This window comes from Falco rusticolus, chromosome 4, assembly GCF_015220075.1.
Source record: "Falco rusticolus isolate bFalRus1 chromosome 4, bFalRus1.pri, whole genome shotgun sequence".
Taxonomy (NCBI): Eukaryota; Metazoa; Chordata; class Aves; order Falconiformes; family Falconidae; genus Falco; species Falco rusticolus.
In genome coordinates, this window is record NC_051190.1 from 32,875,674 (window position 1) to 32,891,488 (window position 15,815).

At 36.9% G+C, this 15,815-nt stretch overlaps 2 protein-coding genes across 2 annotated transcripts; both read left to right on the forward strand.

Moving 5' to 3' along the window:
* The first annotated feature begins 597 nt into the window (after positions 1-597).
* Positions 598-8,524, forward strand: LOC119147857 (parvalbumin, thymic). Its single transcript, XM_037387313.1, has 5 exons — positions 598-671; positions 2,460-2,527; positions 3,345-3,477; positions 3,744-3,853; positions 5,158-8,524. The coding sequence occupies exons 2-5, from the start codon at positions 2,467-2,469 to the stop codon at positions 5,181-5,183; spliced, it is 330 nt and encodes a 109-aa protein (XP_037243210.1). The 5' UTR covers positions 598-671; positions 2,460-2,466; the 3' UTR covers positions 5,184-8,524.
* Positions 8,525-11,586: 3,062 nt separating this feature from the next.
* On the forward strand, positions 11,587-13,826 carry LOC119147196 (parvalbumin beta 3-like). The gene is made up of 4 exons (XM_037385859.1): positions 11,587-11,683; positions 12,365-12,497; positions 13,279-13,388; positions 13,801-13,826. The coding sequence occupies exons 1-4, from the start codon at positions 11,623-11,625 to the stop codon at positions 13,824-13,826; spliced, it is 330 nt and encodes a 109-aa protein (XP_037241756.1). The 5' UTR covers positions 11,587-11,622.
* The last annotated feature ends 1,989 nt before the right edge of the window (positions 13,827-15,815 follow it).

Below are 15,815 nucleotides of genomic sequence, written 5' to 3' on the forward strand. Positions count from 1 at the left end.
CTCCCCCAACCAACTGTTCCAATGGATTGACATAATATTATTTTACCTCCTGTAGCAACAAATTCACTGTGTGTTAGGGTTTTTTTCAAAACAACAACAGACCAGACATTCTGGGAGACAACACGACTATTATTTTCCCTAAATGGTTTGCTACACAAACAATATTTGAGCAGGATATTTTAAAATATTTTTTTCATCATCCAATGATGAAACTTAATCACATGTAGCATCTACACGTAACAAGTTATCACATTAAAACATTCATTAAAGGCATCTTTTCAGAAGTTAGTAGTGCTTCATTTCATCTGACTCCTTGTATCAAGCATATCAGATAGTGGGTTTTCTCCTGCCCTACATCATATGGAGACTTAGTATTTTCTGCTTAAATCAGAAGAAATTTAATATGACTCTGTCCTTTTCACCTATCTGGCCACTTATCTTGTTTCGTTTGCAAATATCATATGCATTCTCTTGAGATAAAAATAGTGCAAGATGATTAGTTAGGCAAGTTCATTTGACACCATTCCCGCTTCGTGACGCTGAAATCTAAAATCTGTATATGGTATACAACTTAAAGTATATATATGCAAGCTCAGCTCTGCTGGAGACACACAGCAAGTACGTTCCTTCCAACCAGACTGCTTCCTTATCCAGTCAAGAAGACCACAAAGGTAAGCTGATTAGATCCTCTGCTTTCAGAAAAAGAAACACAAAAGCAAAATGCTCCCTAAATGGAAAGCACCTATGCAATTAAAATATCTGTTCTTATATCAGATGCCAGTATGTCGTATCTTTACAAGCTAACATAGAACAGAATCAGCATTCAGATCACAGGATGGAAAAAGACAGGAACGATGCCCCTTGTGAAAAATGCTGCAATTTTTAGGTTTTCCTTCAACTCTTCCCCATTTTTAATCCTGTCAGCAGTGAGAATTAGGTAAATGGCAGAGCTCCAAATTATCTTGCCTAGTGCTGAGAGGGGGGAGTACTTTACACAGGAAGCCGCTGGGACAAAATAATTGCTAGCAGAACAAAAGTAACTCATGTGCCTTAGCTGGAGAAGTACCCATTGTCATCAGCATGATTTTGTCCCATTGTCTCCTTACACCTTCTGAGATACTCATAAAGGAACTGAAATGATTGACTATTTTCTCTGCTGCAAACCAGTGGGTAAAGAGGCAGCCATTTCATATTTTATGCAAAGTTTAAACCTGTGTGTAGATCTCAAACCAGCACACAGACTATAAATGGTTACCAGCACTGGTTTCTTTCTCATGAATGCTGCTTTCCATGCTTAGACAAAAGAATGATGTTGTTGAAGATCAGTTAGGGATTCATGAAAATATATTTCTGTTCTCTTATGGGTTTCAAGAATAACTTTTCTATGCCTTAGTTCCTCTCCTTTCATTAACATGAAGCTACTTTACAGTAATGTCGTAAGTTTTAAATTGTAACCAGTCCACACTGCTGTGTGCAGTTTACCAAACTGTAAAAATGTATTGTATGTTCACACAAAAAATTGACTAGAAATTCAGACCTGGTAGCATTTTCTTAAGTGATACATATTACATTGGCAAACTACTGCAGCTGTTGGTGGCTGAATGGGACAAAAAGTATCTGTTGTCAAATGCTGCTGTATCAGAAGAAAATCCCTCCTTCACTCTACTAGGAATGAATATTAAGTCTCAATACCTCTGTTCTAAGCACATTAATATACTGAAATGCCAAAACCTGGACAAAAATCTGGTTTATTATCACCTACATGGAATTAAAAACAAACAAACAACCCACACACACACAGCATACCTAAGAAAACTTTGTTATAAAGCTATCATGAAATGTAGTCTTTTAATGATGCAGCAGCCCAGCAAGCCACATTTATAGTGTAGTTATGTTTATTGTTGCAACTAAACAAAGGAGGAACTTACTCTCCAAATTTAATTTCCTTGAAATGAGTAAAATTATTATTACTTATCCTATACTACTATTTTCATTCTTTAAAAAGATCACTACATTTATTGATAATAATACTAGATTTTCTAAATTCCAATAACATTTATCCCAGATATAGTCCTAGACCACATACTAAGCCATAATTTTTATGTATGCTGTAAATATATGCCAATTTTAATTGAGTAATAATCCACCTCCAGGCAAACCTACACAGAAGTCATGAAGTTTTGTGGTGCTAGACACCTTTGATTTGCTCTCCCAGTGCAGTACAGGCATCAGATCTTCCTGAAGCCCCACACTCCGGCATGCAGAATTCCTCCCTCATTACCCAGCTTTAAGTGGAAGCACCTGCTGTAGACATCTGTTACAGTATGCTCCGCTTACAATTAAATGAATAATGTCTCCCCTATCATATACTGTCACAGCAGCAACTTCAAATAGAACCATGAAAGAGGTAGAGAAGTCATTTTAATGACTAAGTAGCTCACATTTAATTTATTTTACAGTTCAACAATGGCCATCACTGACATCCTTTCTGCTAAAGATATTGAATCTGCTCTCTCCAGCTGCCAGGGTAAGGAATGGTCTCTCTGCAGCCAGAAGATGCATATCATTTTTATGTCTTAAGATGACATGCCTATCATTTTCCCCTTAGATTCCTTCCCCGTGAGATCTCTTTCTAGCTACATTACAGTGTAGCCCCTTGAATTCAGAATGTCTCACAAATGGTTACTTGCTGGGTAACATTCCCCAAAACACAGAACTGCAATTAAAAGGCCTCGGTTTCAGTTAGGGCTGGCTTAACTCTAAACTCTGTCAATTTTTGTCAATAGTTGGCCTTTTCCTTCCAAATGTCAAAAAAAACCCCCTCAGCTTGCAGAATCAAAATGTCATTTCTGAAGTAATGACCAGTCTCAGTTCTCTCAAGAGTTCCTTGGCAAGATCAAGCCAATTTTCCAAATGCTCAGGAGTTATTTTGACTGTGAAATACTTACTTTTCTACCAAATTCTTCACCAAAGTAAGGACTACGTGAAAATGAAGTAAAAATTTTAACAGTTGGTCTGTAAAACACAGTGGCACACTAAATATTTATTATTAATTGTGTGTTAATAATAAATATTAATAGTGTTTGTTATTTTTAATAAAGCATGCTTTAGCAGAATGTGCATTGTAGCAGAAAACTTCAAACTGGCTAAAAGGATATATCACCACAGGCACGGAGTGGTTAGAAAGGGAAATTATCCACTCCATCTTCTTTTCTGCTACACTGGGAAACAAGGGAAAGAGGAGCAGGCTGATGCTTAAGAAAAGACATACACATTCTGAAGGAATACATACAGTAGGAGCAACTTCAAGGGAAAACAATTTAAACTACTTATGTTTCTTTCAGCTGATGATTCTTTCAACTACAAGTCTTTCTTCTCCACGGTTGGTTTATCCAGCAAAAGCCCTGACCAGATAAAGAAAGTTTTTGGAATCCTTGATCAGGACAAGAGTGGTTTCATTGAAGAAGAAGAGCTTCAGTAAGTACTGTTCAGCTGATTATTTCTTTTAAAAATGTAAACCTTTGAACTCACTTGGTGTCCTAGAAGAAACTTGCTGTTATTTTAAAAATAAGACATAGTTCTTTGTCTTTCCTTGAATCTGTGTGGATTTCCTCAGATAGTAAAAGCAGGCACTACCTTATGGGGGTTTTGGCATGGGTTTCAGAACACCAGAAATACAAATATGCTAAGGATATTTCAGAGAATAAAACTGAAGCACAGTACTCTATCCTCTTCTATTTCAGGCTGTTTCTGAAGAATTTCTCTTCGAGTGCCAGAGTCCTCACCTCTGCGGAGACCAAGGCTTTTCTGGCTGCAGGTGATTCTGATGGTGATGGCAAAATTGGAGTGGAAGGTGAGACTTTTGGAAACTTCCTAAAATTTGTGTTTTAAAATGCATGCATTTAGGACTGAATTTAAACTGTGTCATGAAGAATACATCCAAGTACTTTGGCCTGGTAATTTCTCCACAATTTTTATACTAGCGAATACTCCTTTATTTTCATAGCTTTATTCCCATTTGGTCTCTGTTGCAGCAATAGCATATTTAGGCCCAGTATAGAGCCTGTTCTTCCAATCAATAATAACAGCTTGGGGGTCAATTCTGCCATGGGTTTGATCCATAGACCCAATGTGCCAGATTTTTAAAACATCTTGAACACCTATTCGTTATTTGAATTTCCATTTCGGCAGTGGATGCTCTGCACTTCTGGCCATATAACGCTTTCATTTTAAAACACACTTCCACCTAAACAAATTTATTTCTTCATTTACCACTATCAAACACTGGCCAATATTACTAAGTGGTCAATTCAACAAAGTAAAATCAGACTGGTGTTGTTTTTCAAAGCTAGAACTGCTGCAATGCAGCACAGAATTTTGTGCTGGAGAGTTACTTGATCAGTGCAAATTTCACTAGGCAGTCCCTCTATGAGAAACTAAATCCAATTCCTAAAGAAAACCTCACAGGGATGATGTGAACTGGCCAGGATATTTCTTTTAGAAATTGCAGCAAAGGAAAATAGGACATTATGCATCATGTATTAGAGATGAAGTCACTGAAAACGGGGCTGTCTCAGCTGAACTAGGACAGGTGGCAATAACTCTAACAGACACACGTGCTAATCTTAGCCAGAGTTTGGGAGGGGAGAGAGATACACTGTTGGAGGAATTTGCTTTAGCAGCAGATTTTGCAGCTTCTGTTTATAAGCCCCAAATAGGGCATTATATTATGCAGATCTTAGCCCTTAACCATTGAATCTCCCATTCTGAAATCACATCACTACTGATATCTTTAATTGTGGAATAAGAAAACCAAAAAAATCCCTCATATTGAAAGCTACAGGCTTGACCTAATTAACTCTCTGCTTCCTTGGCTATTATCAGAGTTTGTAATGGGTTAGTTTACCTTTAAGTCAGGATTTCCCACAAATATGAATTTACAGATGCACTCCTCTCTGCACTTACTTTTTTTAAGGAGTGAAAAATCTGTTACGCCCCCAGAATCTCAGTTTAGCAGTAGGTTGTGCAGTGTTATAATAACTTTGGGAGCCCTCCATGGCTAGGAGTTTAAGTCATTTTTATCTATTTTTCTAAAGATGTTTAAAACCACTTGCACCTAGTTTTATTCCCTGCCTTTCTTATTTTCTTCCTTGACAGAATTCCAGTCTCTGGTGAAGGCATAAACAGCATTAGGCCAAAGGCAACCTTGGACTGACTCTTCCAATTACCTCGTCCAACAAGCACTTCGCACTCAGCATGTGTTTGTACATTTTTTATATTGTTTCAGCCATTAACAATTCCCCATACATGAAGTTCACACACTGGATTGCTGAGAAATCTTGCAATGTACAGATGTTTTGGTCATGTGGTATTGTTACATTTCCATTGTAAAGAAGGCACTTTGTGATTTTCAGCCACTCATAATGTTGAAACTGTGTCGGGAAGAAGGGAGAAAAAAATTTTTAACAAAACAACTTAGGGGGAAAAAGCTGCTTTTAAAATTTTGTTTAGGTTTTCCATCATCATACTTGACCATGCTGAATCACCAGATGCAGTTCTGAAGATCTTAAACAATATGACATCTTTTAAGGCTTAACTGTACTGATTTCATTGAGTTTTATTTCTGCTTAATTCTCTGATCCTTGAGAAAAAGCAATGCTAACAAGACAGCTAAAAATAACCTATATTAAGACCCAACCCTGAGAATATGAGAACAAAAATTTAGAGGAGTTGACACATAGCTTAAATCATGGAATAAATTTGTGTGTGATTTTACAAAATTAAGTACTAGGCTACAGCATGCATCATCAGAAAGTATTTATGGCTTAAAATGTAACTCTCCTTTAAGAAGATTTATCTTTCATGAAATCTAAGGCAACTGTGAGATAGAAGAGAAGGGTCTAATCCCAACTCTGACACTGTCACAAGTCACAGTCCCCTGACAACATGGGCCACAGGCCTGGAGGTCTTCCTTGTGAATCATGAACACGTTGCTTATTATTTCTTAATATATACAAGACAATAATACTTTGCCACATTTGTGAATGTCTGTGTTTCCTACAGACAAAACAATGGCCAGTCTTGCTGTTTGATTACCTTAAAGCTCTGTTACAATGCTAAATAATGGCTTTTACTCAATTCTTTCATTTATAATATGAATAATCATCTATATAATTCATAATATTAGCAAATTTTCTTAAGTCTGAAAATTTCTAAGAGCAAGTCTTTCCTTTAATAAGTGTCTTACAGGATTCAGAGCAAGTTATAACATTGTCTTCTTTAATGGACTAAGTAAATACTGTTCATGGTGAAATGCAGAGCTCAACAGACTGAGTAGATGTGCATTTCTGGCTGAGTGGGTTGGAAATTTCCCCACCAACATTTAGTTGTCTCCTTTCCCAGCTACCATGATGTGGTTCCAGCTCACAAGTAGACTGTCATTTTAATACTCCCTGCTGAAACTGGATGATAATTATAACATAATTTGGCAGCTGTTTCGAAGAAGAGCAGAAACAAAGCCTTCTGGAACTTTTATGTAACACTCAGTGTTGGCATTTCCATGAATTGTGAGATGATTATGTGAGGCAAGTACAGCTCACTCATACCCAGGCATGGAAGAGAGCTGTTCGGCAGATTTAAGATGGCTAATGCAAAAGAGGAATTCTAGCAATCAAACTCACTGAAGCCTTGGCAGAATTATAACGAATATAAATCCTAATTCTATCCCCACCGCCTTTGATGTTAAATATGGGCTTAAATTATAGCTGCTGTTAATTGCAGCACTGAAATATTTTGCATAATGATGAGACTCTGTTGGTTCCTTTTTCCTATCTGCTGAAGAAGAAAACCCAGAGCAATCCAGATCTGCAGCAATATACAGATCTAATATATACATTAGCTCTTCATGCTGCTAATCCCTAAAATATCACGTCACTAGTTCACAAGCAGATGGCACACAAAATACCATAAGTGACAGACCTGATACTGCATTCCTTGCGCATCTGAAAGTCTCATGTGGAATGCAAGACATGCAAGACTGCATAGTGGCCTATCCTGTGTTTCAGAGATGCTAAATAACTGTGTGTCCCTGCCTTCTGATGCCACAAGGGGGAACTAAGTACTTCTGAGGATCAGGCGTATGTTGCAACTTTACATACAGCTTCAAGAGTATTTTGTTTATGAGAAAATCTGTTCTTCTTAAACAGTAACTCGTGGCAAGAAGATGAGTTTAATCTTATTAAAACCATCCAGCCAATTCGTTTTAAAGAATTACAATAAAACTCGAAAAAGTCTCCAATTTCACAAAAAGCCCATAGACTGTTCAGCAAAACCAATGCCTAGTCACTATTGTGACTAGTCTTCTGTCGGCACAAGGTTCCACATTTTTAGAGCTAATCAGACTAGAGAGGAATATTTCGCACCTGAAGGAAACAAATGTCAAAAATGAAAAGTTTTCTTGGAAGGTTCATTTCAATGAATTTAAGTTCAGCCAGTGGCAGCCTTCAATTTTCTTAGGGAATAGCACAGAGTGTTCTCTGAACTTGACAATGTCATTGCTCTAGAGAAAATCTTTGATTGCAGGATGTCTGTTGGATGCCATCTGAAGTAGTAGAGAAACAAATAGTGATATCACAATTTTACCAAAATTAAGGTATAGAATCACAAGAGTAATTCATGCTGGAAAGGATCTCTGGAAGTGTCCCAATCACTTCATCAGAAGGCCAATTGCTCTGAGTTTGAGCATCTTCAAGGATGTAGGTTCTATAGCTTCTCCGGGCCACCTAATAAGTAAGGATTAAATCTTCTGCATTAAGCTTTTATGAATGAAGTACACAAATAAAACACTGCTGAGTACACCATTAAAAACCAAAACTCTGTTAGAAACTGTTTGTGCAACATCAAATCAGAAAAGATCTAAAAACACTCTGTATTATCACACTTGTTCTCAGGTTTAGAGTAAGACCATCCTAATCAGTATAATACTCAGTATAATATTGCTTCATAATTCCCAGGATAAAGGAAATGTTGTTTATGTATTTTACCTTTACTGTATCAATTAAAGAGCAACCCAAAAAGTGAGTGGCAGATCTGAACGCCAATGAGCCCAAAACCTGAGTTCTCAGACATGCTTCAGTTCCCCCATTACCCTGTATGAGCAGTTTAAACTCTTATTCTCCCAACACTTCTTGTGAAATAAAGATGTACTATGATCTCTTTAAGTGGGAATGAAACACAAAGAAATTGATTGTCCTACATAAGCTCTTAGAAAAAAGCATATTAGAGGGCCAGGGTGTCGAACCCAATATCCCAAACCCACCCTAACATTCTAGCCACTGAATCAATCATCTCACTTAAACTGAAACTTTGGGTTGTCCTGAATATATCAGCAGAATCATGCATAAGATCTCCTGGTATTTAATGGAAGCTGGCTGCCTCCTAACTTCATGTTCCTTTGGAAATCCCAACCTAGAGCCATTTGTAAACTTCAGATTCAATTTCAGCTCTCCAACTGTTTGAAATCTCACAGTCATCTTCTAACAAGTAAGACAGCACAGAAAGGGCAAGGGGATGTCAGAACATTCATCGCACACATCGACTGGTAAAGTTTCTCCCTTGAGTTAGCAGCCAGCCCATGTGGAAAATCTTTGATGCAGCATCATCAGAGGCCCCTGGAGCTCTTCACACAAACAGTGTGGGCAGAGGAGGCCAAGGCTGGATTCATTTCCTGGAATGGGTTACTGAAATAGATACATCTTGATTAAATCCCTGAAGAGATACGTACCTAACATTTTCATGTTTAATTGTTCATATATTTTAAAACATTTTAATAAGTGGATGCTGTGGAATATGAACTAATGTAAAGTGTTCACATTTTTTAAAAATTTAATTTCCACATTACTTTTCCTTGCAAGCACAGAAAGATACCATTACATTGGTATGGACTTTCTGGTACATTTTCAGCACTAAAGTCCTATATATCTAGCAGTTGTGATATGGCTGCTCCATAACTTTGGATTTGTTTGTCAGCATGTCCTATGCTCATGAAAACAAGAAAATCAGAGTGTTTGTGTATCAAGCTCCAGAAAAGAAAATCAGATCATCACATCAGTTATAATATGGAAAGAAGGTACCCCTAGACAATGCAGTACCCTACAGTTACAGAGATATTACTGACCCCAAGTTCAAAGGGGAACTTATGTCAAAGCAGAATATGCAAATACTTAACTCAAAGGGAATCCCATCAGTTTCATCACAACTAGATATTATCAGCTGGTTTTTCGTAGATACTAACTTTCTGCTCTAACTCCCAGGCCTCCAGAACAAGCTGATCTTGTATTTGCAATTATCTCCCTAACAGACTGCAACACTTAGCCAGCATAAAAATAAACACAGTAAAACCTGGCTTTGTTAGACAGACAAAACAACCTGTTCTTCCTAATCATCATTAAAGAAAAATCCTCTGGAATTCTTTCAGAGTTTTCAATCTAGTCTGTTTATATTCCAGTCTTTCAAGTGATTTGGTAGACTAGACTTTTTTTCTTTTAAATATCTTTTCCTTCCTCTTTTCTTCCTTGCTCATGAGCGCCCACCTGCTAACGTGTTCTCATTCTCAGTTCCTTGGTTTTCTCGCACCCCAAGTAATCCCGGAGAGATTTCATGGCTGGACTTGACTGTCTTTGGTGCCATCTACAGGCAAGTTCTGGTTTGCCACAGAAATACTCAAACTTTTTATCGATAATGCTTTGTAAACTCAATGTGGTCTTCTCACAAGGATTATTTCTTGAATGTCCAGTAATTCCAACACAACTATCAGATCCTGTCTGATCTCAGGCCATACTCTCAATTACTTCCTAGGAATCTGAAGCACAGACAAAGCTAGATTCCCACATGGGAAGGCTGGATCACTTAGTTTATATATCCACCAGCTGAGAACAGAACGTCCTTAAAAGTAACTTGCTCACTTGATCTTATATAGTCCAGAAATGTAAAATGTAAAACAAAAACAAAATAAATTTTTTTTCACAAGATAGAATTTACCACACAGCATAGGTTTGGAATAATATGATTAGCGCTTCTCCTAAGCATTCTTCTCTTAAAGAAATGATCAAGGGAAACTTAGGATGTACAAGATGAGGTTTTGTCTGTATTTTCACTTATATAATTTTTGAAAGACAGCAATTTTATGTTATATTGACCAAGTGTTAGGCTTCATTTTAAATGTAATGGCATTACTCACATATTATTTAAATCTACAATGCTAGTCTGTGCACATTTATGTATGTGTCAGTGTGAAATGTTCTCCTAATGGCTTTTACACCATTGGCCAATTTCAGCCATTCTTGAGGCCATTAGGTCCTAACAGATTTCATGAGACAGCCAGGTGGAGGATCCTATTAATAACTAGTAAGAGAAAAGCTGCAGCTGGAGTTTAGCTATTATCGGAATCTTTACAGGAGTTTATTTTTTCACTACAGAAAGAACCAAATACCACAGATTTCACTGCTCATTTTCATTCCTTACTATTAATTGATGCATACTGCTGTGTGCTGACGAACAACCGACAACCTTCATTCTATAAATGGACACATTTCTTTTCATGATTTAAAATGTGCACCATGCAATGGATTAATACCAAGCAAATGTCTTCAATATTACACTTTTATAGCCTAAAGTACCTATTTCAGTAATTGGGTAGCCAAAGCTTATATATCAGCTTATTAAAAATACTTTGGGCTAATTTAAAATTAAAATTTTTATCTGTAACATTCTACTTGTATGTCAAGATATATCTATCACAAATGTATCACTATTAGTATTATTTGAAGATTATTTGGGCAGAAGAAATGTTTCATGGGTAATGCCATCAGGATCAGGCCTTTGAAAGTCAAAGTCTACCATGGAGCTGTCCATTTGTTGCTATCATTATGCAATATTAAAAAATAATTTTATTTTTCATTCACAGATCAAATATCAATCACTAGACTAAAAATAGATGCAAGCTAAGAGCATTTACTTTGTATGGCACTAAACCTTACATATTGTCTAAGACACCATGCACATTCCTTTGGGATATAACTACCAATCTGATTAGCTAGCAAGTCTTGTCAGCCACAGTAACTTATCCCCTGGGGCATCTGAGCCATCACGTGGCTCTAGGACATCTGTAGAAGGTCAAGAGGACTTTACTAAGGTCCATGTAAGTCATTATCTCTGTCATTTGAAAAAGAATTAAGTCAAGAGGACTCTGCAGATCTTTTACCTTACGTTTTTTTCTGTTCTTGGCTTGGGGAAAACTAGAGTGCCAAGGTGAGTTCCAGCTTTCCTCTGGAGCTTTTGAACACATCACAATAACCCACACAAAAAATGCATGGCAAGAACCAAAAATCCCCAGATGCTGAATACATGTATTTTGTCCTCAGCTTGTGCACCTGAAGACTTAACTAGAAATAATAAGCCAGTTAGCTCCTGCAGAGCAGCTCCTCTGGTTTGCCCTGGGACCTATGTTTCAACTGCCCCACTAATCAAACCTGGCTGTCCTCACCGGGCAGCATTAAAGGCTGACAGAGCAAGACCAACATGAACTCTACCCAATATTATTTTTCATTTTACAGTAGCTTTGACATGGCTCTTTCTGGTATCCTGACAGAAGCTGAAATTGTGGCTTGCCTACAAAGCTGTCAAGGTAACATTTATGTTTTACATTTGGCTTTTCAGTTTATCTAGCAAATTCCTTTGTCGTCACTACCCAACATCCCAATTCCAATGGAAACAGAAAAGGCTGAAAGGATGAACTAGACAGTATAATGTCGATTTCTTCTCCAGAGTACATGGTAAAATGTTCTTGTTATGTTTATTTGCTAATTATGTTTTAATTGTCTTATCAAAAAGAGAAAAAGGATGCAAGGTAATGGAATACATGCAAGTTTTAATCTTTGCCAGCCACGGTACAGGTACCCATCATTACTTATGCATTGTAGCAATCTTATATATAAAAAAATCTAGAGGCTGAAATACTGTTTTTTTCAGAGAATAATAATAAAATTCCTGCTGATTTCAATACAGACACAGTATTTAACATCAAGTTCTATGAATTTATGTTTGAGTGAAGTATCTATTTACAAATGTCTGTACTTGCATAATGAAGACCACAGTCAATATTTATCTTCCTAGGTTTGAGAGATCATTAATGGAAAAATCCCATTAGTCTGAAATAAACTCAGGAAAACCAAAGATTTGTTGACTGAGGTTTGTAATGACCCTCAATGTACTGCAGAACAGTTCACTGCTTTTTGACCAAAAGCCTCATATTTCTTTTGTTCCAGATCTTTAACTACTTTCCTTCATCTCTTCCTGCTTATTTCAGCTGCTGATTCATTCAGTTACAAAAACTTTTTTGTCAAAGTTGGTCTCAACTCCAAATCCAAAGACCAGCTCACAAAAGCCTTCCGAATTCTTAACTGGGACAGGAGTGGCTTTATGGAGGAAGATGAACTGAAGTAAGTAAATAAACGAGTTACCAACAGGCTTGTGTTTTATTGTCTAAAAATGCAGGATAACATCAGAACTATTCCCTTTCCTTCTGTCTCTTTGGATGAGAGACAATTGTGTGCCTCTGTGCACACACTTGGGCTGAAGGAGCTGCAAGACAAATAACAAAGGAAAGGCTAGATCTCAACGAGAAAACACTCTGATAGCACTGAAAGTACTTGTTGCATGTAGGGATAACTGACGGACTGTGAAGATAAAAATAGCAGTTCTGCTAGAGTCTGCTTTTTATTATTGTAAGATTTTTTACTAACTGAATTCAAAGAGCTTTTTTCTCTCATCTTTCTTTCTATCACATGAATTCTATCTTACAGTTCATATTAATCTGACTGAAGTTAAAAAGCAAGGTTAGAAAAATTCTTGCCGCTCTCAAAAGTCTACCACTCTCAAAAGTCTACATCTTAGGAGAAAAGAAGGAAGATAACAGAGAAGGGAAGATGAATCCTGCCACTATGGAGTCAGTTTTATTTTTGCCTTTTTAATTCAATGAAACCAAAATGTCACCAAGGATTTTCACATGTTGTGATGCCATAACCTCTTACTTTCTTACCCTTATTCTCACTGAAGTTAGAGGAAGTTTTGCCATTTAATTCAAAATTATTTACAAAGAGCTTTCGAAATAGTCTCAAGAATTGAATCAGGCTCAGAATTTTACAGCTATTACCAATACCAAACTCTCAATGCTTTTGGTACCGAGTATAGCTCACTCATTTGTGCTCTCACCTTTAACAGATTTTTCCTGCAGAGTTTATCAGCCCGTGCCAGAGCTTTGACTGATGCTGAGACCAAGGCATTCCTGGCAGCAGGTGACAGCGATGGAGATGGTAAAATTGGAGTGGATGGTAAGACTGCCTTTATTAAACAGAGTAATACCTGCCTCTGAGACTTCCTAATGGCTAGCTCTAGACAGCTGCCCTACTCCATACATTGGATGTTATGGAACTGATTCTGAGGTGCTCAGATCTGCTCTGTATTGTAGAAAGGATCTAACATAGCAGCTGGTCTATATTTTGCCCTTAGCTACAGGTGGTCAGTCCCTTTTTTATCTACAGAGATTGTTTTCAGGACTGGAATCTAAAGTAATGTATTTATAAGATTTCAGTATATAATTTCACTGGTTTTTTACTATTGAACTATGGTACAATGTGAGCTGTGGTACAGTTTTACAGTACGTTTAAAATTAAGAAAGTACTTTTTTGACTGTGAAATTACAAAATATGGTCCCATTTCATTGTTCTGTTATTTCTTTTTCAGAGTTTCAAGTTCTGGTCAAATCTTAACAAGCAGTCAAGATACAGACCAAGATATCTGTGCCATTAACAATCTTTCCTATTGTAAGCCTACTATTTGTTTATATATTTTGTACCCTGGAAGGTCATGAACAATTGCTGGCAAGTGATTTCATATTGCTGGTAAACATCTGAAGTAGTGCAAGGACTACTTAAACCACATTCCTCAATGTTTTAAGCAGAAGATCTTTATACCACTGGGAGACTGAACTAGAATCCATTCTGCTTATCTGAATTTTGGGCATTAAAGATACTATATAATTATATTATACAATTATAATTATTATATAATTAATATAAAATCAACCAGATCCAAGATTAATCTAATTACTGAAATAGCAATACATTTCAAATTCTCCAAGAAATCACTCGCCTTCCTGCCCACCTGATGGCACTATTGTTCCACTTACAGGAAGTTAAAAAAGTTAGTAACGAAGTCAGGGTTCTGGTTGAAAATTAAGTGTGATGACGTCATCGTGGTTTTGTCATAATACAAACACACACAGCAATGATATTAGGTTACAAAAATGAACTAGTTGCTAATGGTTCCTATCTAGACACTACGGTGTGGGGGTTTTTTTAGTCTTACATATATGATAAAAATAAACTGACATCCAAACAGCCCCTTAAAAATCTAGATGGCTTTAACCATCCAGAACATTATACTTCCAACATGATAGTTACTCTTATGTACTCTTTTTGAAAAACTTGGAACTCCTGAGAAAATCTGTTCTTGGGCACTGATTTTGCAAAAACCTGCACAACTGTCTCGTACTGTATTTGTTGGAATTATTTAAGAAGACGTTTCAGTATTTGCAGATCAAAAATCTTCATTTCAAAATTATCTGTTAATGCTATAGTGGTGCTGATGCATAACACATTTATGATAAGACATTATGGAGATGGAAGGAAACACCAATACAACGTTGGAGAAATCATATTACACAAAATTAATACAATCTACAGGACTTTAATGAATACTCAATAATGTGTTCATGCCTTATACATTAGCCAAAAATATATTTCCATTAACTCTAATGAATTAATTGGGCCCTAATACTGTAGAATTTTCCTTAACAGTAAAAAAAATAATTATCCATCAAATACATTCACATTATTTCAATACCATCTCAGGAGAGCAATAAACAAAGGAAATTCTGACGAAGTAGTAACTGCAGTCCAACTACAGGGCTAAAAGCTCTCATTACTGTCAGGAAGTGCTATGTATCTCAGCTGATACCACGTTTTATATTTTCACCATGAAATATGGGTCACCTGAAAATCTTCAAGCATCGTACCAATATTAATGCCTTAAATGAGAGAGGAAGGCAGAGACAGCCCAGGTAACTTTTGAGTTAGTAGGCAGCTCCTTTATTTAACTGCACTTACTTCCACACTGATTAGCCTGCTAGGTCTACAAATCTAAGACAATTTCAGCACTTACCATTCCATTAAGAACAGTAAAAAATTAATGACAAGGTAAGTCTGATATCAGCTTCACTGATCACTCCAGAAAGTTAAGAAGAGCTTGTGACTAGAGACATTTTTAGACCTTTTCCTTCTTTCAGTACTACCGCTAAGCAGATTGGTAGAGAAAATGCTGTTTTCTGTCTAGAAAAATACACTCACTTTCTTCTCCTCTCTGTCTCTCACACAGGCTGTCAGGTACTGTGCGATTTCTGTAACTGTTTACTCTTCAAATTGTGCCTGTAAGGCCACAGCTGGAAAGACTGCTGCATGATCATAAAACATACATAGCCTCACAGCTCCCTTAAAGTGAAGAACACACTTCTGGAACCATAAATTTGGAGGTCTGAGACCATGGTCTGTATTCTGCAAACGTTTCCATCCAATCCTTTCCACCAGAGTCCCTAAGTACGTGGTTACCTTTTGTCAATGGAATTTTGTCACATGCTTTATGCACGTGTTTTAAGCACTTGTCTGGATCTAGACACCTGCTTCTCCTTTATTCAGAAGGCC

Bases quoted from the DNA above. Each gene is read 5' to 3' on its own strand.
- LOC119147857 (XM_037387313.1), top strand. From the start codon at position 2,467: ATGGCCATCACTGACATCCTTTCTGCTAAAGATATTGAATCTGCTCTC. The intron at 2,528-3,344 runs GTAAGGAATGGT...TGTTTCTTTCAG, and splicing joins TGCTCTCTCCAGCTGCCAGG to CTGATGATTCTTTCAACTAC. The intron at 3,478-3,743 runs GTAAGTACTGTT...CTTCTATTTCAG, and splicing joins ATTGAAGAAGAAGAGCTTCA to GCTGTTTCTGAAGAATTTCT.
- LOC119147196 (XM_037385859.1), top strand. From the start codon at position 11,623: ATGGCTCTTTCTGGTATCCTGACAGAAGCTGAAATTGTGGCTTGCCTA. The intron at 11,684-12,364 runs GTAACATTTATG...TGCTTATTTCAG, and splicing joins TTGCCTACAAAGCTGTCAAG to CTGCTGATTCATTCAGTTAC. The intron at 13,389-13,800 runs GTAAGACTGCCT...TTTCTTTTTCAG, and splicing joins TGGTAAAATTGGAGTGGATG to AGTTTCAAGTTCTGGTCAAA.